This window comes from Triticum aestivum, chromosome 1D (genome assembly GCF_018294505.1).
Source record: "Triticum aestivum cultivar Chinese Spring chromosome 1D, IWGSC CS RefSeq v2.1, whole genome shotgun sequence".
In the NCBI taxonomy this organism is placed as follows: domain Eukaryota; kingdom Viridiplantae; phylum Streptophyta; class Magnoliopsida; order Poales; family Poaceae; genus Triticum; species Triticum aestivum.
The window spans coordinates 294,110,325-294,135,000 of NC_057796.1; the positions used below are offsets into that span (position 1 = coordinate 294,110,325).

Sequence of the window (24,676 nt, forward strand, 5' to 3'; positions counted from 1 at the left end):
AGTTCTCGAACCCGTAGGGTCCACACGCTTAACGTTCGATGATGATTTTGTATTATATGAGTTATGTGATTTGGTGACCGAATGTTGTTCGGAGTCCCGGATGAGATCACGAACATGACGAGGAGTCTTGAAATGGTTGAGAGGTAAAGATTCATATATAGGACGATAGTATTCGGACACCGGAAATGTTCCGGAGGTACCGGGTACGTATCGGGTCACCGAAAGGGGCTCCGGGCATCCCCCCGGCAACTACATGGGCCTAATGGGCCAAGAGGGGGACAGACCAGCCCCTAGGGGGCTGGTGCTCCCCATGTAGGCCGAAATAGGGGGGAAGTAAAGAGGAGAAGAGGGAAAGGAAGGGGAGGGATTCGGCCTCCCCCTTCCTTCTCTCCTCTCTCCTCCTTCCTTCCCCCTCCGGATGAATATGGAAGGGGGGAGGCCTGATTGGGAGGCGCCCAAGTAGGATTCTTCCTACTTGGGGCGCCCCCTTGGCTGCCTCTCCTCTCCTCCAACCTATATATATGAGGAGGGCACCGCTAGAACACACAACATTGATTCCTAGCCGTGTGCGGCGCCCCCTCCACAGTTTACGCCTCCGGTCATGTTCACGTAGTGCTTAGGCGAAGCCCTGCGCGGATCACTTCACCATCACCGTCACCACGCCGTCGTGCTGACGGAACTCTCCCTCGACACTTTGCTGGATCAAGAGTTCGAGGGACGTCATCGAGCTGAATGTGTGCAGAACTCGTAGGTGACGTACGTTCGGTGCTTGATCGGTCGGAACGAGAAGAAGTTCGACTACATCAACCGCATTGTCAAACGCTTCCGCTTTCGGTTTACGAGGGTACGTGGACACACTCTCCCCCTCTCGTTGCTATGCATCTCCTAGATAGATCTTGTGTGAGCGTAGGTTTTTTTTTGAAATTGCATGCTATGTTTCCCAACATTTATTCCTCTATATCATGTCATCTTACTTAAAGCGTTACTCTGTTCTTCATGAACTTAATACTCTAGATGCAGGGAGGAGTCGGTCGATGTGTGGAGTAATAGTAGTAGATGCAGGCAGGAGTCGGTCTACTTGATACGGACGTGATGCCTATATTACATAATCATTGCCTTGGATATCGTCATAACTTTGCGTTTTTTTATCAATTGCTCGACAGTAATTTGTCCACCCACCGTATTATTTGCCTTCAAAAGAGAAGCCTCTAGTGAAACCTATGGCCCCCGTGTCTATTTTCCATCATATTAGGTTTCGATCTATTATTTTGCAATATTATACTTTCAGATCTATAAACCAAAAAATCCAAAAATATTTTATCTTGTTTAGTTTTATTTATCTATCTCTATCAGATCTCACCTTTGCAAGTGACCGTGAAGGGATTGACAACCCCTTTATCGCGTTGGGTGCAAGTGTTTGATTGTTTGTGCAGGTATTGGTGATTTGCGCGTTCTTGTCCTACTGGATTGATACCTTGGTTCTTAACTGAGGGAAATACTTATCTCTACTTTGCCGCATCACCCTTTCCTCTTCAAGGGAAAAACCAACGCAAGCTCAAGAAGTAGCACTCAACAAGAACATCTCCAAGTTGGGTATGAGCTTCTCGGTTCTCGATCCTGCGATGTGATTCGAGGAATCTCATCATGCTCTTGCGCAACAGGATTTTAATTGGTGATGTACCATAGTTCTCAGGCATGCCTCTCTCATCTTCAATGATCACGCTATGCAAGATGATACAATAAGTCATGATTTGCCATAGAACCTTGGAGTTTCTATACTTGGCAGGGCCACGAAGGATGGCAAGACGCTTCTGAAGCACACCGAAAGCTCTCTCCACATCCGTCCTAGTCGAGTATTGCCGTGTTGCAAAGTGAGATATTTTGTTATCTTTTGGACGCGGAATTGTTTTAACAAATGTGGCCCATGGAGGATAGATGTCATCAGCAAGGTAGTAACCCATCGTGTATTCACGGCCATTGACCGTATAGTTGCAACGAGGAGCCTCTCCGGTAAACCGTCGAACACTTGCAAAGCGGCGGAGGTGTAACGGTCGCCGGTGCCGTCGAGGCGATACTAGCGATCGGCAAGGCATGGAGATGACCGACAAATGTGTGTAAGCATGGTGAGGTGCCAGCTAGCCGACGAGGAAGAAGATCTGAGGCGTTTCTGTCGACTCGCTCGATGCGGCGGCTACGGCGTTTCAGCTTGACTCCAGCGACCGGCTCTTGGGCAGAAGGGCGGCGAGGTAGCGGCGGAGGCAGTGGGTAGTCGTTGGCAGCTGCGCCGGTGACGACACAATGGTTAGTGGGGACCTGGGTAAGAGGTCGTGACTTTTACTCGGCCTGGTGGAGGTCGAGTATTTTTAGGTCCGTGGTGTCTAGGAGTATTTTTTTTTACTCATCTAACCGTTTTTCGGTCAGGTGCCGCTTGGAGGAGCAAATTGGGATTTTTACTACTCTAACTGTTTTTGGGGATCCGCTAGAGATGCTCTAATGTTTTTCGGTCAGCTATGAATGAGCAAAATACGAATGCGAAGATTTTATTTTTCTTTTCTTATCTTCCTCCGGGGAAATGGCATGGAGGAAAAGAATGGCCAAGGATTGATCTCCTCCCACTTGGTTAGGTCGGTGACAGAGACTTAAAATCTAGGTAAAGATGGAAGCAGTTCAACCTGGACACTCTACTTGCAGCATGGGTCGGCCAACCATCGATCATCATTTTAGTCCCGTAAACAAGACTTGGACCATTTCCATCCAACCAGAAACCAGCAATACGACATCTCAAAAAAGAAAAAGAAACCAGCAGTAAGAACCAAAACACCCATCTTCGCGACTCTCCATAGTCGCATCCACCGCATCCGCCGCTTTCACCTGCAGCAAAGCAAAGCATATATCCGCACATACATGGAGGGAGGATCCGGCCAGGCAATAGGAAGCCGACAGGGGCGGAGGCGGGGAAAGAAGGCAGAAAGCGATCCGCTAAAAGGGAGATCGATAAACACGGCGTTCAATTGGATGGTGGAGTGGATGACGCTGCTGTTTCGGGCCAGGCACATGGATCACGCATCCAGGATCCACTGCGTCCGGGAGCGGCCTCCGGTCCCAATCCCGTTGCCGTCGCCGTCGACGCCGTGCGTACCGACTGGCCTGGGGTTCCGGTCCCTTTCCACGCCAGGGAGGGGCCAACCCACCCGCAACCAAAACGCACGCAGCTGCATGCGGCACTTCTCCTGTCCTGACATAGATGGTTGCGGAACAGATCGGCTTCCCATTGCGTCCGTTGTTTGACGCTGGGTAAGATTTTACACATCGGCAGGCATCGACACCGGCACCGGCACGGCGCGACGTCGGACGCTAGGGACAGGCCAGGCCATCGTGGACGGGATATTATTGTAGTGTTAGGTTCGAAGTGGAACAACGCCGTGTATATGTAGAATGGATCGATCTCACCCTGAAAAGCATGCGTAGCGTGGCTTCCACTCTCGGATTGTCCGTCCCCCCCCCCCCCCCCCCCCCCCCCCCCCCCCCCCGCGCATTTTTTACACCAGCGACACAAACAACATCTTGTAATTTGATACTCCCTCCGTAAAGAAATAGTGGTCGTTTCACATGCACTTGAGCGTGCGTCAATTCGGTAGATCTACGGTCTCGTGACTCTCCTCAAACCTTCGTCACGAGGGTTTCCAAACCGACTATGGTTTCCTCATCTCCTATTGGTGTCATCGTCGATCTTTTACCTCGTCTTTTGTGAGCATCTCCACTAGGTCCTCCAGAAGCAAATTTTCAGCACCGGCGGGTAAAAACGGTCCCAGCCGCACTCCCACGGCCTCGTTTTGCGCCGGTATTAGCAAAAACTACGGCCGGCGCTGGCAACAGAAACGCAAAAAGCTGGTGTTCAGCTGGGGGCGCCGACGCTGTATTTAGCTGCTGCAAGGCCCACTGCCAGCCTCTCTCCTTCTTTCTCCTGCGTAGGCCCACCGCATGCAGCATGCAAGAAGCTCTCTTCTCTCTCCGTCGCTCGCGCCGTTGAGTAGAGGCGCCCAGCAGAGCTGCCCGCTCGTCGCCGCCGACTTGCTGTCGCCCCCGGCCCTGTCGCCGCTCCTTCAACCACGTCGCGCTGGCCGCGCTCGGCAGCGCATCCACGCTTCTTTGCTCCCGCTCTGCGCGCCTGGTTCGGCCGTGTCGCGTGCGTCCCCGCGCGCCTGCGTCGGCCCGCACGCCGGCCCGTCCGCGCCGTCGCGCTGCCCCGCCATGAAGTCCCACAAGAGCAAGAGCCGCCCGTCCTCTCCGAAGCGGTCGGCCGCTTTTGCCGCGCCGGTGGCCTTCCTGCTTGTCCTGGTACTACACGAACCTGACGTGCCCCTTCATCGAAGACCACCAGAACTGCATGAAGTTCGGCAAGCCGAGCCTCGAGTTCCTGCGCTGCCGGAGCGAAGAGCTCGCGCGGCCGGCCGCCGTCGCCTCCTCCTCGCCGCCGCACGCCAGGGGGCGCGCCTCCGCGGCCTCCTCTCGCCCTCCCCTCGCCGGCCACCGCGCAGCCCAGCTCGAGCTCGCCGCCTGCCGCTACCGCTCGCCGCGCGCCTCGCCCTGGTTGTCGCGCGCCGTCCTGCACGCACCGCAGCCACGCGTGCGGCTGCTTCCGGCTCCGGCGCGCCGTGCAGCTGCCTGAGCACGTCGGCCCGCAGCTGCAGCAAGGCCTGCTTCGGCTCCGGCGCGCCGTGCAGCTGCCTGAGCACGTCGGCCCGCAGCTGCAGCAAGGCCTCGACGGCGTCGTCGAGCTCCTTGACGCGCTTGTCGCCGTCGGCCGGCGGCTGCAACCACTTGCCGAAGAAGAGCACGACGAGCGCGCCGCCGAGGGCGAGCGTGGCGAGCACGGCCGCGAGCTGCATCTCCATCTCCGACACGTGGCGAGGCGGCGAGCAGCGCGTCTCCAGCCCGTGCAGCTTGACGGACCCGGCGAGGTGGAGGCGCGTCTCCTTCCCCGTCGACGCTCGCGCTCCTCCGCTGGCTGGAGGTCGTCGACGCCGCCGCGGTCAAGGTGCTCGACGAAATGCCGCTCCGTTTGTGTGAGTCCAACACTGCTCGTGGGGAGGCAACGAGTGGAAAAGTTTGGCCCCCCAGGCCAAAGTTCTCGCCGGCAGCCCCCCAGGAGGCAAAAAAAATGCCTCCTGGGGGGGCAAACGGCTGGAGATGCTCTTAGTGCCATGGACGCACGGTGGACCTCGCTCTTTATCGGAGGGAGGGCTCCTACTTTGTTTTTAGGTGGTTTCAGGGTTTGTATCCTGCTCAGAAAAACGAGGTGACGACGTCTCCCTAAAAATGAAATAAGGTTCTCCCAGCTAGCCCATGTCCTAGCGGTGCGTCCAGCATCGTCAAAGGGTGTGTGGAGGTGTCTCTCTGACAGATCTTCCGTGATTTGTCTCCCGTGATTTGTTTTTGATGGACCTACTTGGGTTGGTTCTTTGTTCGTCTGAGTTTTTATGTCTACATGTTGGATTCTTAATTTATGTTTAACTTAATCAATGATGACTGACATTCTGATGCGTTGATCCTTTGAGATCTTAGCACGACAACTGGCTAACTATCTAGTACAACAAAGGTTTGGTTGACCCCAATGAAAGAAGAACGATAACATCGGTATATGACTTCGGCTCGTTCTTGTGTTTTTGTAATGCCACGATGTTGGTGAATAATACTCCCTTCATCTCATAAAAAGTTTCTTAACCTTAGTATAACTTTATAACTAAATTAGCATAAAATTGAGACATTTATTTTAGGACAGAGAGTACAAGTTTCATGATTTAAAAAGACTAGTTTTCTGGCGAAGGTTTCAGTTTCCCAATCTTGATAAGAAGCAGTGGCAGTAGAGACAAGAAAAATCTAAGACAGCAGGGAAAGGGGCGAAAAGGTCCAAGCAGTAGTAGACGGCCAAGCATTATTTTATGCACGCAGAAAGAAAACGAGGGAAGGGCGGACCCGACAGACACGGAATGCACACCGGAGCCGCACCCCACCCACATCCAGCCGTGCACAGCTGCGCCGCAGATGGGATCACATCACACGAACCATCTCGCCCGCCCGCCCCAAAGACCAGCCCCCTCTCCCTCCTCGCCCCGCCCCCGTCCCCAAATCCGCCACGAGCTCCTCCTCCCCCCCTTCACGACCTCCTGCACGCTCCTTCCCCATCGTCGCCACCAGCTCCTCCTCCTACCCGGCCCGTCGCACGGTGCGGCTTCGGCCACAGCCCTTCTCCGGTGGTGAGCGCTCCTCCCTGCCTCCCTGCCTGCCCGGCACCTCCCTGATCTGATATGCCTTGTCCGCAACTCTGCATCTTCGGTTCGTTCGTTCGTCCGTCCTGATGGATGGACGGATTCGTCGCGGTCGTTGGGAGAAAATCGGATCGTTCTTGGTCGGCTGCCGGGGGAGGAGGGATTTGCGTTGCTCGTCTGTGCCCGCGGAGGCGGAGGCCCCGCCGGGGCGGCGGAAATGGCGCCGCTCCGGGCGTGGTTATTGGTTCCAATCGTTGCACGGGCGGGAGGGAAGCGGATTTCAATTCTTTCCTGTTATTGATGCTATGTGTGTTTCCTTTTTTCGCTCGATTAGATATTATTATCATGGCGGCGTAATTGGTACGGCTCAAATCATGGCCGATCGGAAGGACTGCTTTTAATCTCTCAGCAATCCGAAAATGTTCTTGGTCTCTAATCGTTCCTCACTTTCAGGAGCGGAAAGTTGCATCTTTTTTTCTCAAATGATTTTGTTTCTTGTACTGTCTTTGATCACCAACAGAGTAGCCAAGAGCCCCAGACATCATGAGCGGAGGCGTCGAGCCGGAGACCCCACCCAGTAGCGGCGGCAGCGCCACCGGTAGCCCCATGGCCCGCAAGCCGCCGCGTCACCAGCTCACGGCCATACGCCACTGCGCCAGCAGTGCCCGCATCGCCGCGGCCTCCACAGACTTGGTAACCACACTGACTATCCCCTCCAGCTCATTGCCTGGCCATTTCCTCAAACTACTATGTGTTTCTCTTTTGTTTTCTTGCAGGGCTTGGATTCGGGGACACTGAGCTTGATCTCACCAGCAGACATCCGTCCCAGCTTCCTGCCGGTCTTCCGGTCCGGGAGCTGCGCCAATATCGGGCCAAAGTCCTACATGGAGGACGAGCATGTTTGCATCGACAGTCTCATCGAGCACCTCGGAATGCCTACTCCTGCTATCCCTGCGCCGGGCGCTTTCTATGGGGTGAGTTGGATTACAGTTACCATAAATTTCGCTCCGGCGGTTCCTCGCTGTTCTTGTCCCATTAACTGTTTGACAATGCATGTGCTCATTATGAATCAATGATTTAGTCTGGTGTGACTTTTCTGTGATAATAATGCCACCCATTCTGACTTGTGTGTAGCACTAATGCTGAGATAATAGCTTCTAGATGTGTTCATTTGCTCAACTTGGAAATGCATGATTACGTCGGTTGTGGACGTATGATGGTGGAAATGATTGTACTAGTGTGGTTGAATGATTGCGTTGAGGCGAATCAGTTCATTATAAGCATTGATAGATGCTTTTAGTTTCATTTCTTATTTGCTAGTACAATGGAAACCGCTGCAAACAAAAAGCGTCTTTCTTGAATCATGCTTTTAACAGAAGGAGAAATAGTTCTTTGTAAACAGTAAGAGCTGTATTGTGGATTGAAATTCTACAGTTTTTTATGCTAAACTGGGCCCTGTATTCAGTTAAAGAAAAACCACGCCTTGCATATGAATGGTGTCTCCTGGTTCTTGAGTGCAGTAATTATTTGTTTTATGGGGGGATTTTTTTGTGGCATTTGACTTTACATAGCACAACTAATGTTTAATAATACATTTTCTTGCCATAATTTGCAGGTGTTTGATGGTCATGGTGGTACAGATGCAGTCTGTTTCGTTCGGAAGAACTTACTGAAGTTCATAATCGAAGATGGTCACTTCCCCAACAGCATGGAGAAAGCAATCAGAAGTGCATTTGTAAAGGCTGATCACGCGATTGCGGATTCCCATTCTCTTGACCGCAATTCAGGGACCACAGCATTGACGGCCCTTATTTTTGGCAGGTAAGTTACTAAGTTTTGGTGCTGGTACCAAAACTTTTAATTTTACTGACACAAAGCATCCTAAGAAGACACCTGTCAATGTTATTGCACTCCCTCCGGTTGGGTTTACCTGTCAATGTTATTGTACTCCCTCCGGTTGGGTTTATAAGTCGGGTACGGGTATTGGTCTTCAATTTGCCTAAAGAAACATGTGTTAAATGCCACAAAAAATATATCTTTAGATTTGTCGTCGAATGAAGTTTCTAAATATATTATTTTGTGACATATAACACATATTTTATTAGTAAATTGAAGACCTAAAAATCCATGCCTGACTTCCAACTGGAGGGAGTTTGTAATAATGTTTTCCATTCATTGTATAATATTGCAAAGAATTAAATCAAAACAGTTTGTTGACATAGAAAAGAAACTGATTTGAATCTGGGTATTGTGTTATTCTTGGTTAGAAGAACTCACTGGGTTGTTGGTTAGGCATTTTTGCGACTTTAGTGGTAAATAATTGGACACTATTCCTTCCTATTTTTGAAATTATAGAGGCTACTTCATATCCTTTATATCTGACAGCTACTTCACATTTATTGCTTCAACCCCCAATGTCTCAACCGAACACAAGGTTCTTTGCTGTACCAAGCTGTCCTCTGGGCCTCCTTGCCTTTATTAGTTGACACATTACCAGAGTAGAACCTGTATTGTGTTTGCAATCTTTAGATTGGTTATTTGCATCTTATGATATACTCTCATCCACCTCGTTCGATGGTACAGGACATTGCTTGTTGCAAATGCAGGAGATTGTCGAGCTGTGTTAGGAAAGCGAGGACGAGCTGTTGAGCTGTCAAAAGATCACAAACCCAGCTGCAAGAGTGAAAAGCTCAGGATTGAGAACCTTGGTGGCATAGTCTTTGATGGCTATCTCAATGGTCAGCTATCTGTAGCAAGGGCAATCGGTGATTGGCACGTCAAAGGTTCCAAAGGGTCTATAAGCCCTCTCACTCCAGAACCTGAATTTCAGGAGGTTAGACTCACCGAGGAAGACGAGTTCTTGATAATAGGATGTGATGGCCTTTGGGATGTGATGACCAGTCAATGTGCCGTGTCAATGGTACGGAAAGAGCTGATGGCTCACAACGATCCGGAAAGGTGCTCAAGAGAACTTGTTCAGGAAGCGCTCAGACGAGACACTTGCGACAACCTAACTGCGGTGGTTGTATGCTTCTCAGCAGACCCACCTCCTCAAATTGAGGTCCCAAGATTCCGGGTACGGAGAAGTATTTCGATGGAAGGGTTGCATATGCTAAAGGGTGCTCTCGACAGTAATGCCTGACCTCCCTCTCAAAACATGTCTTCCTCCCTTGCGTAACCTTTTGTTGTATGATCTTATATTATTTGTTGTTGTTCCTTGAAAGTTTTGCCCAGGTCTCGCCACTATAGGTCCCGGAATAAGTTGTGTAGAATCATGTTCCAAATTTTGTTGAGGTGTAGGCTAATCATTTTGCGAAGGCAATGCTCTGTTTGTACCGGCTAGCGTTTGATTGTCCAGAGTGTAATTGGGCAATGCCCGGCCTTCTTATTCTGGTACAAATGACTGTTATTATAGCTGATCAATTTTGCTCTACTCCGGAGTTATACTGGTCTAAATTATGAACTCACTCTTATCCCTCAGATGATAAATGAGATCATATTTACGTTGATAAACCTGACAGAGAAATGAACTTTTAATCCTTGCTCCATATAGTATTCTCTGATGGTAGCATTGTAAGTTCAAGTCCAACGATGCCGTGCACATAGCTTGCATCAATTCTTGGGAAGATAGTACTGTAGTAGTACGAGGCTCATTGATGGACCCTGTTATAACCGGTTTGGTCTATACCAGAAAGAGGCCCACCGGGCATTAGTATTAGGGGCTTGACCCACAAGTTATCTTAGGCAAGTTATCTTAGGCTAAAGTTATAAATACTAGTTGTAAGACACCGTTTGAGGCAAGCAATAAAGATATTATAATCTTCTATTGCCCGGCTCCCCAAGGAGCTGGAACCCTAGCCGCCGCACCCAACCCTAGCCGCGACGGCGCCTCATCGCCGGCGCGCCCGCTCCAGCCCTCATCCTCCTCCCCCTTGTCCATACAATCTACGCCGGAGGCCCGGTAGGAACCCTAGTCCTACCAATTTGGTATCCAGAGACACCAGGCCGATCATGTCGCTTCCTCCATCACCGCCGCCGCTGCCATCCACCTCCGCCCCACCACCGCTGTCGCCGGCCACCTCCTCGCCGATGACGGCGATCACGTCCGGGACCATCACCACCACCGCGCCAGCGACGACCACCAGCACGGCGGATCCGCCCCGCTCCTTACGCCCGAGGAGGTGTCGGGCACCCTGCGAGAGCTCGTCCAAGCCGTCCGGGGCATCACCCTCTACCTCGCCGGGAACCAGCCCCCGCCGCCGAGCGCCGCCACCACCGCCTATGGGCCGCCGCCGCTACAGTGGCCCGCCCCGGCCTTCCAGGCGCCCTACGGAGGGGCGCCTCCGCCGCCGCTCCTGCTGCCGCACTACCCGGCCGCGGGAACGCCTTGGCCAGCATGGCCGACCGCCACCGCATCGCTGGGGGCCCCGCCTCAGCAGTTCCTCCCAGCGCCACCACCGGCCCCCATGACGCAGGCGACGGTGTAGCAGGACCACCAGGCGCCGCCGCCATCGACAGCACCACCACCCGCGTCCCGCCCTACTGGCCGGCCCCTTCACCAGGTGCAATTTCCGCCCTCGCCATCGCCGATTCCCGCGTGGGCGGCCGGCTCGTCTCCGGACCCGGTGTATACTACGGCGCGGGAACACCCAATGCCCTCCCTCCGATTTGACCGTCCCTCCAGCTCGGCGAACTACGCCCCAGAGATTCCCGACCCGGCACACGCACTACCGTTGACTGCAGCTCCCGGGCACGGTGGCCCGACACCCCCTCGCTTCGCCAAACTGGACTTCGCCACTTACGACGGCACGGAGGACCCCCTTAACTGGCTCAACCAGTGCGAGCAGTTCTTTCGAGGGCAGCGGACGCTCGCTTCGGATCGTACCTGGCTCGCGTCCTATCATCTCCGAGGCGCGGCGCAGACTTGGTACTACGCCCTCGAGCAGGACGAGGGCGGCATGCCACCATGGGAGCGCTTCCGGGAGCTTTGTCTCCTCCGATTCGGGCCTCCTATCCGCGGGAGCCGACTGGCGGCCCTCGGCCGCTTGCCTTTCACATCCACGGTGCAGGACTATGCTGACCGCTTCCAGGCCCTGGCATGCCATGCGCCGGGCGTCTCCACGACTCAGCGCGCCGAGTTATTTGTGGGCGGATTACCGGACCATATTCGCGTGTGAAAGAACATGCGGTGCCCCCATGTTTGGTTTTGGTAATTGATGACAATCTCTATGGACTAATGGTTGCCTTGAGTTATATTTGAAGGATTTGTCCATAGGCTTTTCTTGAAGTCCATGTGTTGGTTTCAAGGAGTTTATGTGGTGACCAAGGTGTTATTAAGGAATTATCCAAAGATTGGTCATGTGAGAGTAGAGCTTATTGCAAGCATGTCTTGAAGAAGAAGATTGTGCGATCATTCATGTTTACCTTCAAGACATCATCCAAATGAAGAGAGTTGGAAAGAGTCAAGGTTGATCAAGACTAAGTCAAGAGTGAATCAAGTTGATCAACACACAAAGCGCACAAGATGTACCGAGAGGGATCAAGCGATCCCATGGTGTGGTAAGCATTGTCAATTACGCTTTGTGTACTAACCCATGATCTTCGTGAGAGTTCTTTGTGGGGTTAGGTTGCGGTGTGCAAGTTCAAGTGAAGCATCATGAAGAGATCAAATGCTTGAAGCTTGCCGTCCATTGTGGCGACAATGGACTTGTGAAGATGTTGCGGTGTGCAAGTTCAAGTGAAGCATCATGACGAGATCAAATGCTTGAAGCTTGCCGTCCATTGTGGTGACAATGGACTGGTGAAGATGTGCGGAAGAGTGGCTCACCCATAGTGGAGTATGGGGGAGCAATCAACTAGTCTTCATCGAGCCAACACAACCAAGAAAGGTGGTCCAACTTGAGGGAGTCAAGATCGTCATCATCTAGCTCAAGTGGACCATGTGCAAGGCAAAGGTTTGCTCTTGATAGGTTTTCTATTTTACCGGTCTCATGATGGCAGTTGGGAGACCGGGTTATAGGATCGATTGCCGTACTATCAAGGGGGGTCTCGATGAGTAGCTTGATCGTATCGTTCATAAAGAGCTCAAACCATTGCATCCTTGCATCATCTTTGTTGGTTCTTGTTTGGTTCTTCTCTTTATGAGTTTTGGAGCTTATGGTCATCTTGATGACAAGCTCGAGTTCATCGAAAACGGAGTTCACTCGCATCTTCTATGATGTTTTCGATGTTGGAGGTTATGCCGGTTCTTCTCGGTTGGAGGTTTCACTCCTCTATTTGTTGGCATACCTCCCCTGCCTCTTCTTACTATAACCAACAAGCTTGAGTTTGCTCAATTCGGAGCTCATATGAAGAAGTTATGGCAGTTCTGGTTTTCTCCCTGCGGTAGTACCGCGGCCAGAGCGGTAGTACCGCTTATCGCCCCAAGCGGTAGTACCGCTGTCCAAAGCGGTAGTACCGCCTATGGCCATAAGCGGTAGTACGGCTACGGTTCCGCGCTGGTAGCGTCTCGATTTTGGGTCTTGCATTTTTTGTGTCGAGTTTTGCAGTAGTTGCACGGCAGTAAGGCACGGCAGTTCCGCCTATAAGCGGTAGTACCGCCCCGATGGGCGGTAGTACCACTCCGGTCGGGCGGTAGTACCGCTACTGCATTTTTGGTCCCGTGTTCTGCTCCTCCAGCGGTAGTACCGCTGGGGTGCGCGGTAGTACCGCTTATAAGCGGTACTACCGCCCCAAGGTTCATGTTTGGTTGGTCCTTTTCCCTGCTTCTTCCGCCAGAGCGGTAGTACCGCTCGTGGAGCGGTAGTACCGCTCGTGTGCGGGATGAGCACATAACGGTTGGATTTTTCCCCTTCTATAAAAGGGGGTCTTCTTCCCCAATGAACCTTATCTTTTGAGCTCGTGTTCTTCCCCCATTGTTGACCTTCTTCGAGCTTGCTAACTCTCAATCCCTCCATGGATTCTTGCTAGTTTTTGAGGGAAAAGAGAGATGAGATCTAGATCCACATTTCCACCAATCACTTTCTCCTCTATGTGAGGGGAACCCCTTGGATCTAGATCTTGGAGTTCTTGGTGTTCTCCTTCTTGTTCTTCCTCTCATTTTCCTCCCTAGCATTAGTTGCTTCGGTGGGATTTGAGAGAGAAGGACTTGGGCACTCCGTGTGCCCTTGCCATTGCATTTGGTGCATCGGTTTGAGTTCTCCACGGTGATACGTGGAAGTTACAAGTTGAGAAGCTTATTACTCTTGGGTGCTTGGTGCCCTTGAGCTTGTTCCTCTTGGGTGCTTGGGCGCCCTAGACGGTTGGTGGTGTTCGGAGCTCAATCATTGTGGTGTAAAGCTCCGGGCAAGCGTCGGGGTCTCCAATTAGGTTGTGGAGATCGTCCCGAGCAATTTGACGGGTACCGGTGACCGCCCCCAAGGGTTGCCAAAGTGTACGGGTTCGGTGACCGCCCCCAAGGGTTGCCATTTGTACGGGTTCGGTGACCGCCCTCAAGGGTCCCTTAGTGGAATCACGGCATCTTGCATTGTGCGAGGGCGTGAGGAGATTACGGTGGCCCTAGTGGCTTCTTGGGGAGCATTGTGCCTCCACACCGCTCCAAACGGAGATTAGCATCCGCAAGGGTGTGAACTTCGGGATACATCGTCGTCTCCGCGTGCCTCGGTTATCTCTTACCCGAACCCTTTACTTATGCACTTTACTTTGTGATAGTCATATTGTTTCTTGTCATATATCTTGCTATCACTTAGTTGTTTATCTTGCTTAGCATAAGTTGTTGGTGCACATAGGTGAGCCTAGTTGTTGTAGGTTTTGTGCTTGTCAAATTAACCGCTAGGTTTATTCCGCATTTGTTCAAGCCTAAACCGTAATTATTTTAAAGCGCCTATTCACCCCCCCTCTAGGCGACATCCACGATCTTTCAGCGTGGACGTTGAGCTCCGGGATCCCCCCGACCTCCAGACGGCCATGTACTACGCCCGGGCCTTCGAACAGCGGGCTCAGGCGCTGCAGCAACCGGCCGGCCGGGGCGGCCGCCATCCCAGTCGACCAGCGCCGACTCCACCATCACCGGGCCGGCTTCCTCCAGCCACGACGACCGCACCTCCGGCCACCACCCGGACCTTCCGTCGGTTGTCACCGGCCGAGCAGCAGGAGCGTCACCGTCAGGGCCTCTGCTTCAACTGTGATGAGCCCTACACGCCGACCCACGTCCGCCCCCGCCTATTTTACTTGGAGACGGTCGACTACACCGAGGCGGACGACTCGACCGACGAGCCACCAACCGCGGCGGCCGCGGACACGCCCGCGGATTCCACGGCGACGGCGTGCGTCGTCTCCCTCCACGCTCTCGCCGGCATCCGTGGCGAACGGACCATGTTGTTACCGGTGACGGTCCATGGCGAGCGGCTGGTGGCCCTGCTGGATACTGGCTCCACCCATAACTTCCTGCCCGCGGCGACCATGCGTCGGCTAGCACTGCCGACCACGGGCGGGGAGCGCCTGCGGATCACGGTGGCGAACGGCGATCGCCTCCGGTGCCATGGGCTCGCTCGCGACGTTCCCATCTCCATCGGTGGCGAGCACTTCTCCATTACATGTGCAGGCATCGACCTCGGCTACTTCGACTTCATCCTCGGGGTGGATTTTCTCCGGACCCTCGGGCCCATCCTGTGGGACTTCGACGCACTCTCGATGACGTTCTGGCGGCTGGGCCGCCGCATCTGGTGGGATGGCCTTGGGGGCGCCGCGCCAGCTGTGCCACACCTCCAGCTGGCCGCCGCGTCCCAGGAGGCCGAGCACCCCCTGCTGGATCCCCTTCTGCAGCAGCACAACGACCTCTTCGACGAGCCACGGGGTCTTCCACCCGCCCGGGTGTACGACCATCATATTCACCTCGTACCAGGCTCCACCCCCGTGGCGGTTCGGCCCTACCGCTACCCTCAGCTGCAGAAGGATGAGTTGGAGCGACAGTGTGCCCTTATGCTCGTGGCAGGCATCATCCGGATCTCCACGTCGCCCTTCTCCGCGCCGGTGCTTCTCGCCCGTAAGTCGGACGGCACGTGGCATTTCTGCATCGACTATCGCGCCCTCAACGCGGTCACGCTCAAGGACAAGTTCCCTATACCGGTGGTCGACGAGCTCTTGGATGAGCTCCATGGGGCGCGCTTCTTCACCAAGCTCGATCTCCGGTCGGGCTATCATCAGGTGCGCATGCATCCAGACGACATCGCCAAGACGGCGTTTCGCACCCACCATGGCCACTTCGAGTTCTTGGTGATGCCCTTCGGCCTCGCCAACGCCCCGGCGACTTTTCAGGCCCTGATGAACGACGTCCTTCGACCCTACTTACGGCGGTTTGTGCTTGTTTTCTTTGATGACATTCTTATCTACAGCGCCACCTGGGCCGAGCACCTCCAGCACGTCGCCATCGTCTTCAACGAGCTTCGGGCGCACCACCTCCACCTTAAGCGCTCGAAGTGCTCGTTCGGGACACCTACCATCGCCTACCTCGGCCATGTCATCTCGGCCGACGGGGTGGCTATGGACGCCGACAAGGTGGCGGCCGTCTCTGCATGGCCGATGCCTCACTCGCCGCGGGCTCTCCGCGGGTTCCTCGGCCTCGCCGGCTACTACCGGAAATTCATCCGGGAGTTCGGGCTCATCGCGGCACCCCTCACGCGGTTGCTTCGCCGCGACGCTTTCGCCTGGGACGACGAGTGGACGACGGCGTTCGAGGCCCTCAAGGGGGCCCTCACGACGGGCCCCGTCCTCCAGATGCCCGACTTCGACCGCCCGTTCGTGGTGGACTGTGACGCCTCGGGCGCCGGGTTCGGCGCCGTGCTTCATCAGGGCGATGGGCCCCTCGCTTTCTTCAGCCGGCCTTTCGCTCCACGCCATCTTAAGCTGGCGGCATACGAGCGGGAGCTCATTGGCCTTGTACAGGCCGTTCGTCATTGGCGGCCGTACTTGTGGGGACGGTCCTTCCACATTCGCACGGACCACTACAGCCTGAAGTTCTTGCTGGACCAACGGTTGTCGACCGTGCCGCAGCACCAGTGGATCAGCAAGCTCTTCGGCTTCGACTTCTCCGTCGAGTATCGGCCGGGCCGTCTTAACATCGTGGCCGACGCGCTGTCCCGTCGCGACTCCGACCTTGCTTCCTCCACCGACGAGTCCGCCGGGGCGGCCCTGTGCATCCGCTCCGGGCCGACGTTCGGTCTCTTCGCCGACATTCGCCGCGCCACTGGGACGGCCGACGACGCCGTCCTTCATCAGCAGCAGCTCACGACCGGCGACCTGGAGGAGCCTTGGCGCTTCTCTGACGGACTGCTTCTCCATGGGCGTCGGATCTTTGTTCCGGCGCATGATGATCTCCGTCACCAGGTGTTACAGCTCGCCCACTCGGCGGGTCATGAGGGTGTGCAGAAAACCCTCCATCGTCTTAGCGCCGACTTCTACATCCCTAGCGATTGCGCCCTGGTCCGCGACTGGGTTCGGTCTTGTCAGACATGCCAGCGCAACAAGACGGAGACCCTGAGGCCGGCTGGCTTACTTCAGCCTTTGGAGGTGCCGTCTCAGGTTTGGGCGGATATCTCCATGGACTTCATCGAGGGCCTTCCCAAGGTGGGCGGCAAGTCAGTCATTCTCACGGTGGTCGACCGCTTCTCCAAGTACGCCCACTTCATCGCGCTCGGCCATCCGTACACGGCGGCGTCAGTGGCCCGGGCCTTCTTCGACGGCATCGTCCGTCTCCACGGGTTCCCTGCTTCGATCGTCAGTGATCGGGACCCAGTGTTCACGGGCCATGTCTGGCGCGATCTCTTCAGGATGGCGGGTGTCCAACTCCGCCTGAGTACGGCGTTCCATCCTCAGACAGATGGTCAGTCCGAGGTGGTTAACAAGGTCATTGCCATGTATTTGCGTTGTGTGACAGGTGATCGGCCTCGCGCTTGGGTGGATTGGCTCTCTTGGGCGGAGTACTGCTACAATACCTCTTATCACTCCGCCCTGCGCGCAACGCCGTTTGAGGTGGTCTTTGGTCGACCACCCCCGCCTATACTTCCGGCAGACCCGGAGACGGCTCGGACGGAGGTTGCGGGTGACCTTATCCGCACTCGTGACGAGATGCTTGCTGAGGTTCGTCAGCGTCTCCTTCAGGCACAGCAGCTGGCCAAGCACTACTACGACGATCATCATCGCGAGGCGGAGTTCGCGGTGGGTGATTGGGTGTGGCTGCGTCTCCTCCACCGCTCTACGCAGTCACTCGACCCGCGCGCGAAGCGCAAGCTCGGCCCTCGCTACGTCGGGCCCTTCCCTATCTTGGAGCGCATTGGGAAGGTGGCCTATCGTTTTCAGCTTCCAGCCCGCGCTCGCATCCACGACGTCTTCCATGTTGGGCTGCTCAAGCCTTTCCGTGGTGAGCCACCGGCGGCTCCTCCGGCGCTTCCTCCACTCGCTGATGGTCGCATTCTTCCCGAGCTGGCAAAGGTGTTGCAGGCGCAGCTCCGTCGTGGCGTCTGGTTCGTCCTCGTTCAGTGGGCGGGCCTTCCGGAGGAGGAGGCTACTTGGGAGCAGCGTGACGAATTCCGCCAACACTATCCAGACTTTCAGCTCGAGGACGAGCTGTTTGCGCAGGCGGGGAGAGATGTTATGACCGGTTTGGTCTATACCAGAAAGAGGCCCACCGGGCATTAGTATTAGGGGCTTGACCCACAAGTTATCTTAGGCAAGTTATATTAGGCAAGTTATCTTAGGCTAAAGTTATAAATACTAGTTGTAAGACACCGTTTGAGGCAAGCAATAAAGATATTATAATCTTCTGTTGCCCGGCTCCCCAAGGAGCCGGAACCCTAGCCGCCGCATCTAACCCTAGCCGTGACGGCGCCTCATCGCCGGCGCGCCCGCTCCAGCCCTCATCCTCCTCCCCTTGTCCATACAATCTATGCCGGAGGCCCAGTAGGAACGACCCTAGTCCTACCAGACCCATGACTTAACATAGATCTACTCAAAGTTGCAAATATTTTCTTGTATTGCAACACTTCCACTGACTCCTCTGCTTGCAGCTTGCCCTGCGATGCCGATCGTGTGGCTGCACAGCGATGATCAAGTGCGACGAATTTGATCATTTCTGGGATGTTTTTTCCCCTGAACTGCATTGATTTTGGAACTTCAAAACCATATAATCCCTCGTTCCATCTTGAGGTCTCACTCGACGCAGTGTTGCAGAAGTGCACTTTTTTTTTGATGAGTGGCGAAGGTCAACTCTGGTGACTGGTGACCGGTGAGTCGTTGGGTTGAAGGGTCTTGTTTGGGTGCTCGTTTACATTTCAGAATGAATCGGAATTTTCTTTTTTTTATAGGGGAGAAAGAATCGGAATAAGGGATCGAATTTATCCTTGTACTCCTTGGAACACGGCCTTCCCTGACCAGATTCTTCTCACCTTAAGTGCAGGCTCTGACCGGAGCAAAGTATGTTAATTCGCGTGCTTCTGACGCATTTTTTAGTCCCCGAACCGTAGAGCAATTCTTCTACGGTGATTTTTATTACTATAAACCCACTGAACAACCAGAGATTCTTGGGTCCTGATCATCCTGGGAAGCTCATATACGATCGTGTAATCTGTCAGTTAGGGACCCGGCGTCTGTTGGATAGCCCGGAGAGCCTATGTGCGCGGCTACTGATGGCTAAATATTACCCACGTGAAAATTTGCTGGACACTGTCTTTTTCACGAACTCGTCTGCGGTCTGGAAAGGAATTGTTTATGGTTTGGAGCTTCTGAAAAAAGGTATTATTTGGTGCGTTGGCGATGGTACTTTGCTCAAAACATGAAGGGATGCTTGGATACCGAGGAGACATGACTTCCAACCTGTCACACCTAAGAGAAATTGCCGCTTCAATTGGGTTGCTGACTTTCTGGATGATCATGGTGCTTGGAATGTCCAAAGATTACGAGAGCACTTCTGGGATTTGGATGTACATGAGATTTCGAAGATCCGCACCTCACCAAGGAACGGCCAGGACTTTCTTGCGTGGTACCCGGAGAGGAGCGGACAGTTTTCGGTTAAAAGTGCTTACCGTTTGGCAACTGAGGATCGTCTGGCGTTAAGCCTGGGCTCATCTAGTACTCAACCGTCGGGCCATAGACTTGTTTGGCAGCGGATTTGGAGTGCCCAGGTGCCGCTAAAAATGAGGATTATGGCGTGGAAAGTTGTCTCTGGAGCCCTGGCCACAAATGCGTGCAAAAAATATAGACATATTTCTACTAGAGACGGCTGCCCGTTGTGTGGACGTGAAAAAGAGTCAAGCTTCCATGCCTTGGTTTCGTGTGTTCATGCAAGGAACATCTTGGAACAAATGCGTACAGTTTGGAAATTGCCAGCTCAAGAATGGCTGCAGGACACGGGGAAAGATTGGCTCTTGAACATACTGGCGAACTGTGATGATTTGATGCGTGATTGCACAATAATGTTGATCTGGAGAATTTGGTCATTGCGGTCAGACCTGGCTCACGGGAAGGATACTCCATCCTTGGTGGCAACGGCTGAATATCTTCAGAGTTATATGAAGTCGATACATGTAAGCAGGAGGTTCACAACGGAGGGGATTATCAAAGGAAAAATGCCAATGTTTCATGACGCGCCTGTCGAGCAGCGGGTTGCGGCCCCGTCACTGCCATGGCCGCACCCACCCGCGGACTGGGCTGCACTATCTATTGACGGAGCGTGCTCACCTTCTGATGGATCGGCGGCGGCCGGAATGGTATTGCGCAAGCAGGATGGCAGCGTGTTATTTGCTGCATACCGTTGCATCTTCAACTGCAATGATGCTTTAGAAGCGGAACTACATGCAATAATGCAGGGTATGGTACTTACTATTCAGCATTGTTCCCTTCCGGTCATCGTTTAGTATGATTCCGTGGAGGCATTGGCGGCTATGAAGGGCGAAAGTCTAACCAGATCAGCGTATGGCCATCTGGTAGCGGAGATTCGGCATCACATGATGGAGCGGGAGTTTATTCCGTCTAAAATCAAACGGGAACAAAATAGGGTAGCACATCGTTTGGCATTGTATAGCCGTACGGAGAGTACTACTGTCGTATGGCTTGGTAGAGGTCCACCTTGTATTGAGGAGTTGGTGCCTCTCGATTGTAACCCTACTCATATGGAATAAAACTCTCTTATCATCGCAAAAAAAAAGTTAGGGACCCGGCGCTAGGACGGGAGGCCACGACTGGGCCGACCAATTTGGCGCACATTGTAGCGACAACACACAGTAGCAACCGTTTTTATTCAATTTTTAAATTCAAAAAATGAAATACGTTTTTTAAATCCTTGGTCATTTCTTTAAAATACGGATATTTTTTTGATTTTGTGAACAATTTTTTAAAAAAGAAACATTTTATGAAATCTCAAGAAATTGAAAATGTGAGCATTGTTTTGAAAATCCCCAAACATATGAATCTATGTTTTTCTAAATAATTTAAAAAAATTCCAAACAAATATTTGGAACATAATTTAATAAAATCCCAAACATTTTATAAATTCCAAAAAAAAAATTAAAGTAGGAAATTTTTTAAATGAATTTTTTTGAAAGAGAAAAAATAAAAATGAAACTGCAGAAAATCAGTAAAAGAAAATAACAAGAAAAAAACGAACTTGAACTAGTCTTTTGGAAAGTTCCTATAACCGAGTTTGTGTAGAGCGCGAACCTGCTAAATGGTCGTCCCAAATCTCTATCACTCAGTCGTTCTCTTGTGCGAAGCCTCGACTACTTGATGAAGTGGGTGTCCAATACGGATTACCCTATTTCCATCCTGCTCACAAAATCTATCGAATCATAAGCAGAGGTGCCGCCAATTAGCCGGCCCATCTAAGGCACATTTCTATGGAAGCTCGTCCCAGTTTTGGGAAGTTTTCTTTTTTTATTTCTATTTTGACCATATTTTATGGTTTTTTGTTTGATTACTTTTCCCTTATTTTATCCTATTTTTTATTTTTATTTTTCCTTTTTCTAATCCGTGAAAGTGTTTTCCAAATGCGTGAACAATTTTCAAATTCATTATTTTTTAAATTCACAAATATCTTTTTAGATTCATGAACTTTTGTCGAATTTGTGAACTATTGTTTCAAATTCTTGTATTTTTTTCAAATTCATGGATATGTTTCAAATTTGTGAACCTTTTTTTTTAAATTCACCGACTTTATTATTCATGGACTATTTTCAATTTGAACGTGCATTCGTGAATGTCAGCCCATGGATAGATCGAGCTGCGTTTGAGTGATGGTCGGCGATCCAACGTCAGAAGCTTTGTAGAGAAGGTCTCGGAGGTGGCCTCGGGGGAGCAACTAACTCGAGGGTACCCCCCCGGGGCACTTTCCCTAGCTCGGGAGCGCCCCGATGCCAAGTGGCGTGTCCCAGCATTGCCACGTGTCAAGTGTTGGCGCTTCTCCCACCGGAACGTTATTTTTCTAGTTTTTTGGGGGTTTCACTTTTTTATTGTTTTTCCCTTTTCCCAATTTTATCATTTTTTTCATCTATTTGTTCGACTATTTCGGTTTTTACATGTTAGGGGTGTGGAGCAAAGTTGTGCTTTTGTGTGAAGCATAATTGTGCTTCTCACGTGAAAAGCATGGTTGTGCTTTCCCTAAAGTGAAGCATAATTGTGCTTCTGCGTGAAAGTACTTCTGTGATTTTCCCAAAGTGAAACATAGTTGTGCTTCCATGTGAAGCACAATTGTGCTCCTCGCATGGAAAAGCAAAATCAACTTCCATGTGAAGCACAATTGTGTTCCTCGCATGGAAAAGCAAAATTGTGCTTCCAAAACAAGTGAAGCATAGGTGCGCTTCTCGAGTGAAAAAGCACAACTGCGCTTTCCCAAAAGTGAAGCACAGTTAGTATAGTTTTAGAAGCACTACTTTGTACAGTTTTGAAGCACAAGTGAAAGGACATGTGGTGCCCCCATGTGTGGTTTTGGTAATTGATGACATTTTCTATGGACTAATGGTTGCATTGAGTTATATTTGAAGGATTTGTCCATAGGCTTTTCTTGAAGTCCATGTGTTGGTTTCAAGGAGTTTATGTGTTGACCAAGGTGCTATTAAGGAATTATCTAAAGATTGGTCATACGAGTGTTGAGTTTATTGCAAGCATGTTTTGAAGAAGAAGATTGTGTGAACATTCAAGTTTACCTTCAAGACATCATCCTAACGAAGAGAGTTGGAAAGATTCAAAGTTGATCAAAACTAATTACAGAGAGTGATTCAAGTTGATCAACACACAAAGCGCACAAGTTGTACCGAGAGGGACCAAGTGATCCCGTGGTATGGTAAGCATTGTCCATTACGCTTTGTGTACTAACCCATGGTCTACGGGAGAGTTCTGTGTGGAGTTAGGTATGTTTCCATGGGCTTGCGTCTCAAGAGGAATATCTCATACAACCCATGGAGGATGACAAGTGGTGTTCGTCATCAAGTTTGCGGTGTGCAAGTTCAAGTGGAGCAACACGAAGAGTGGCTCACCCATAATGGAGTATGGGGGAGCAATCATGCTTAAAGCTTGCTGTCCATTGTGGTGGCAATGGACTTGTGAAGATGTGCCGAAGAGTGGCTCACCCATAGTGGAGTATGGGGGAGCAATCAACTAGTCTTCATCGAGCCAACGCAATCAAGAAAGATGGTCCAACTTGAGGAAGTCAAGAGCGTCATCATCTAGCTCAAGTGGACTATGTGCAAGGCAAAGGTTTGCCCTTGATAGGTTTTCTATTTTACTGATCTCATGGTGGTAGTTGGGAGACCGGGTTGTAGGATTGATTGCCGTACTATTAAGGGGGGCTCTCTAGTGTGTAGCTTGATCGTATCGTTTGTCGAGAGCTCAAACCATTGCATCCTTGCATCATCTCTCTTGGTTCTTGTTTGGTTCTTCTCCTTGTGAGATTTGGAGCTTATGGTCATCTTCATGACAAGCTTGAGTTCATCGAAAACCGATTTTCGTATGCATCTTATTTTGTGTTTTTGGTGTTGGAGTTTTTACCGGTCTTAATTGAGAAAGGGTTCTCTCCATTTTATTTTGGGTATTTTCTCAATTTCTATTTCTTGATATTTTATATCAAGATTGTGTTTGCTCTTGTCTTTAGCTTTCAAACAAACTTGATTTCGTCGAATTCGGAGCTCGTATGCGAAAGGTGTGGCTGTTTTGTTCTTACATGTTTTACATATAGAGGTTGTACCGCCCCTTAGAGCGGTTGTACCGGTTGACCGGTACAACCGGTGTTTGGAGTGTTGGGGAACGTAGTAATTTCAAAAAAATTCCTACGCACACACAGGATTATGGTGATTCATAGCAACGAGAGGGGAGAGTGTGTCCACGTACCCTCGTAGACCGAAAGCGGAAGTGTTAGCACAACGCGGTTGATGTAGTCGTACGTTTTCACGATCCGACCGATCCAAGTACCTAACGTACGGCACCTCTGAGTTCAGCACACGTTCAGCTCGATGACGTCCCGCGAACTCTGATCCAGCAGAGCTTCACGGGAGAGTTCTGTTAGCACGACGACGTGATGACGGTGATGATGTTACTACCGACGCAGGGCTTCGCCTAAGCACCGCTACGATATGATCGAGGTGGATTATGGTGGGGGGGGGGGGCACCGCACACGGCTAAAAGATCAAGAGATCAATTGTTGTGTCTATGGGGTGCCCCCTCCCCCGTATATAAAGGAGTGGAGGAGGGGAGAGGGCCGGCCCCTATGGCGCGCCCTGGAGGAGTCCTACTCCCACCGGGAGTAGGATTCCTCCCCTTCCAAGTGGTAGGAGTAGGAGACAAGGAAGGGGAAGAGGGAAGAGAAGGAAGGAGGGGGCACCGCCCCTCCCCCTAGTCCAATTCGGACTAGTCATTGGGGGGGGGGGGGGGCGGCCTGCCTCTCTCTGTCCCCTAAAGCCCAATAAGACCCATATTCTTCCCCCGTATTCCCGTAACTCCCAGGTACTCCGAAAAATACCCGAACCACTCGGAACCTTTCCGATGTCCGAATATAGTCGTCCAATATATTGATCTTTACGTCTCGACCATTTCAAGACTCCTTGTCATGTTCTCGATCTCATCCGGGACTCCGAACTATCTTCAGTACATCAAAACACATAAACTCATAATACAAATCGTCACCGAACGTTAAGCGTGCGGACCCTACGGGTTCGAGAACTTTGTAGACATGGCCGAGACACGTCTCCGATCAATAACCAATAGCGGAACCTGGATGCTCATATTGGCTCCCACATATTCTACAAAGATCTTTATCGGTCAAACCGCATAACAACATACGTTGTTCCCTTTGTCATCGGTATGTTACTTGCCCGAGATTCGATCATCAGTATCTCAATACCTAGTTCAATCTCGTTACCGGCAAGTCT

General features: G+C 51.9%; 2 protein-coding genes across 2 annotated transcripts; both read left to right on the top strand.

The window, feature by feature from the left end:
* The first annotated feature begins 6,063 nt into the window (after window positions 1-6,063).
* Window positions 6,064-9,702, top strand: LOC123181547 (probable protein phosphatase 2C 47). Its single transcript, XM_044593827.1, has 5 exons — window positions 6,064-6,257; window positions 6,790-6,962; window positions 7,046-7,243; window positions 7,885-8,090; window positions 8,853-9,702. The coding sequence occupies exons 2-5, from the start codon at window positions 6,813-6,815 to the stop codon at window positions 9,409-9,411; spliced, it is 1,113 nt and encodes a 370-aa protein (XP_044449762.1). The 5' UTR covers window positions 6,064-6,257; window positions 6,790-6,812; the 3' UTR covers window positions 9,412-9,702.
* A 4,532-nt stretch (window positions 9,703-14,234) lies between these two features.
* LOC123158995 (uncharacterized) lies at window positions 14,235-16,505 on the top strand. The gene is made up of 2 exons (XM_044576801.1): window positions 14,235-15,801; window positions 15,863-16,505. The coding sequence occupies exons 1-2, from the start codon at window positions 14,235-14,237 to the stop codon at window positions 16,279-16,281; spliced, it is 1,986 nt and encodes a 661-aa protein (XP_044432736.1). The 3' UTR covers window positions 16,282-16,505.
* Window positions 16,506-24,676: the final 8,171 nt, after the last annotated feature.

What these genes read in the sequence shown, in the direction of transcription:
- LOC123181547 (XM_044593827.1), top strand. Translation starts at nt 6,813, where the DNA reads ATGAGCGGAGGCGTCGAGCCGGAGACCCCACCCAGTAGCGGCGGCAGC. An exon ending in CCGCGGCCTCCACAGACTTG is followed by an intron (nt 6,963 to 7,045) that starts GTAACCACACTG and finishes GTTTTCTTGCAG; the next exon opens with GGCTTGGATTCGGGGACACT. An exon ending in ACGGCCCTTATTTTTGGCAG is followed by an intron (nt 8,091 to 8,852) that starts GTAAGTTACTAA and finishes TCGATGGTACAG; the next exon opens with GACATTGCTTGTTGCAAATG.
- LOC123158995 (XM_044576801.1), top strand. Translation starts at nt 14,235, where the DNA reads ATGTACTACGCCCGGGCCTTCGAACAGCGGGCTCAGGCGCTGCAGCAA. An exon ending in CCATGTCATCTCGGCCGACG is followed by an intron (nt 15,802 to 15,862) that starts GGGTGGCTATGG and finishes GCCTCACTCGCC; the next exon opens with GCGGGCTCTCCGCGGGTTCC.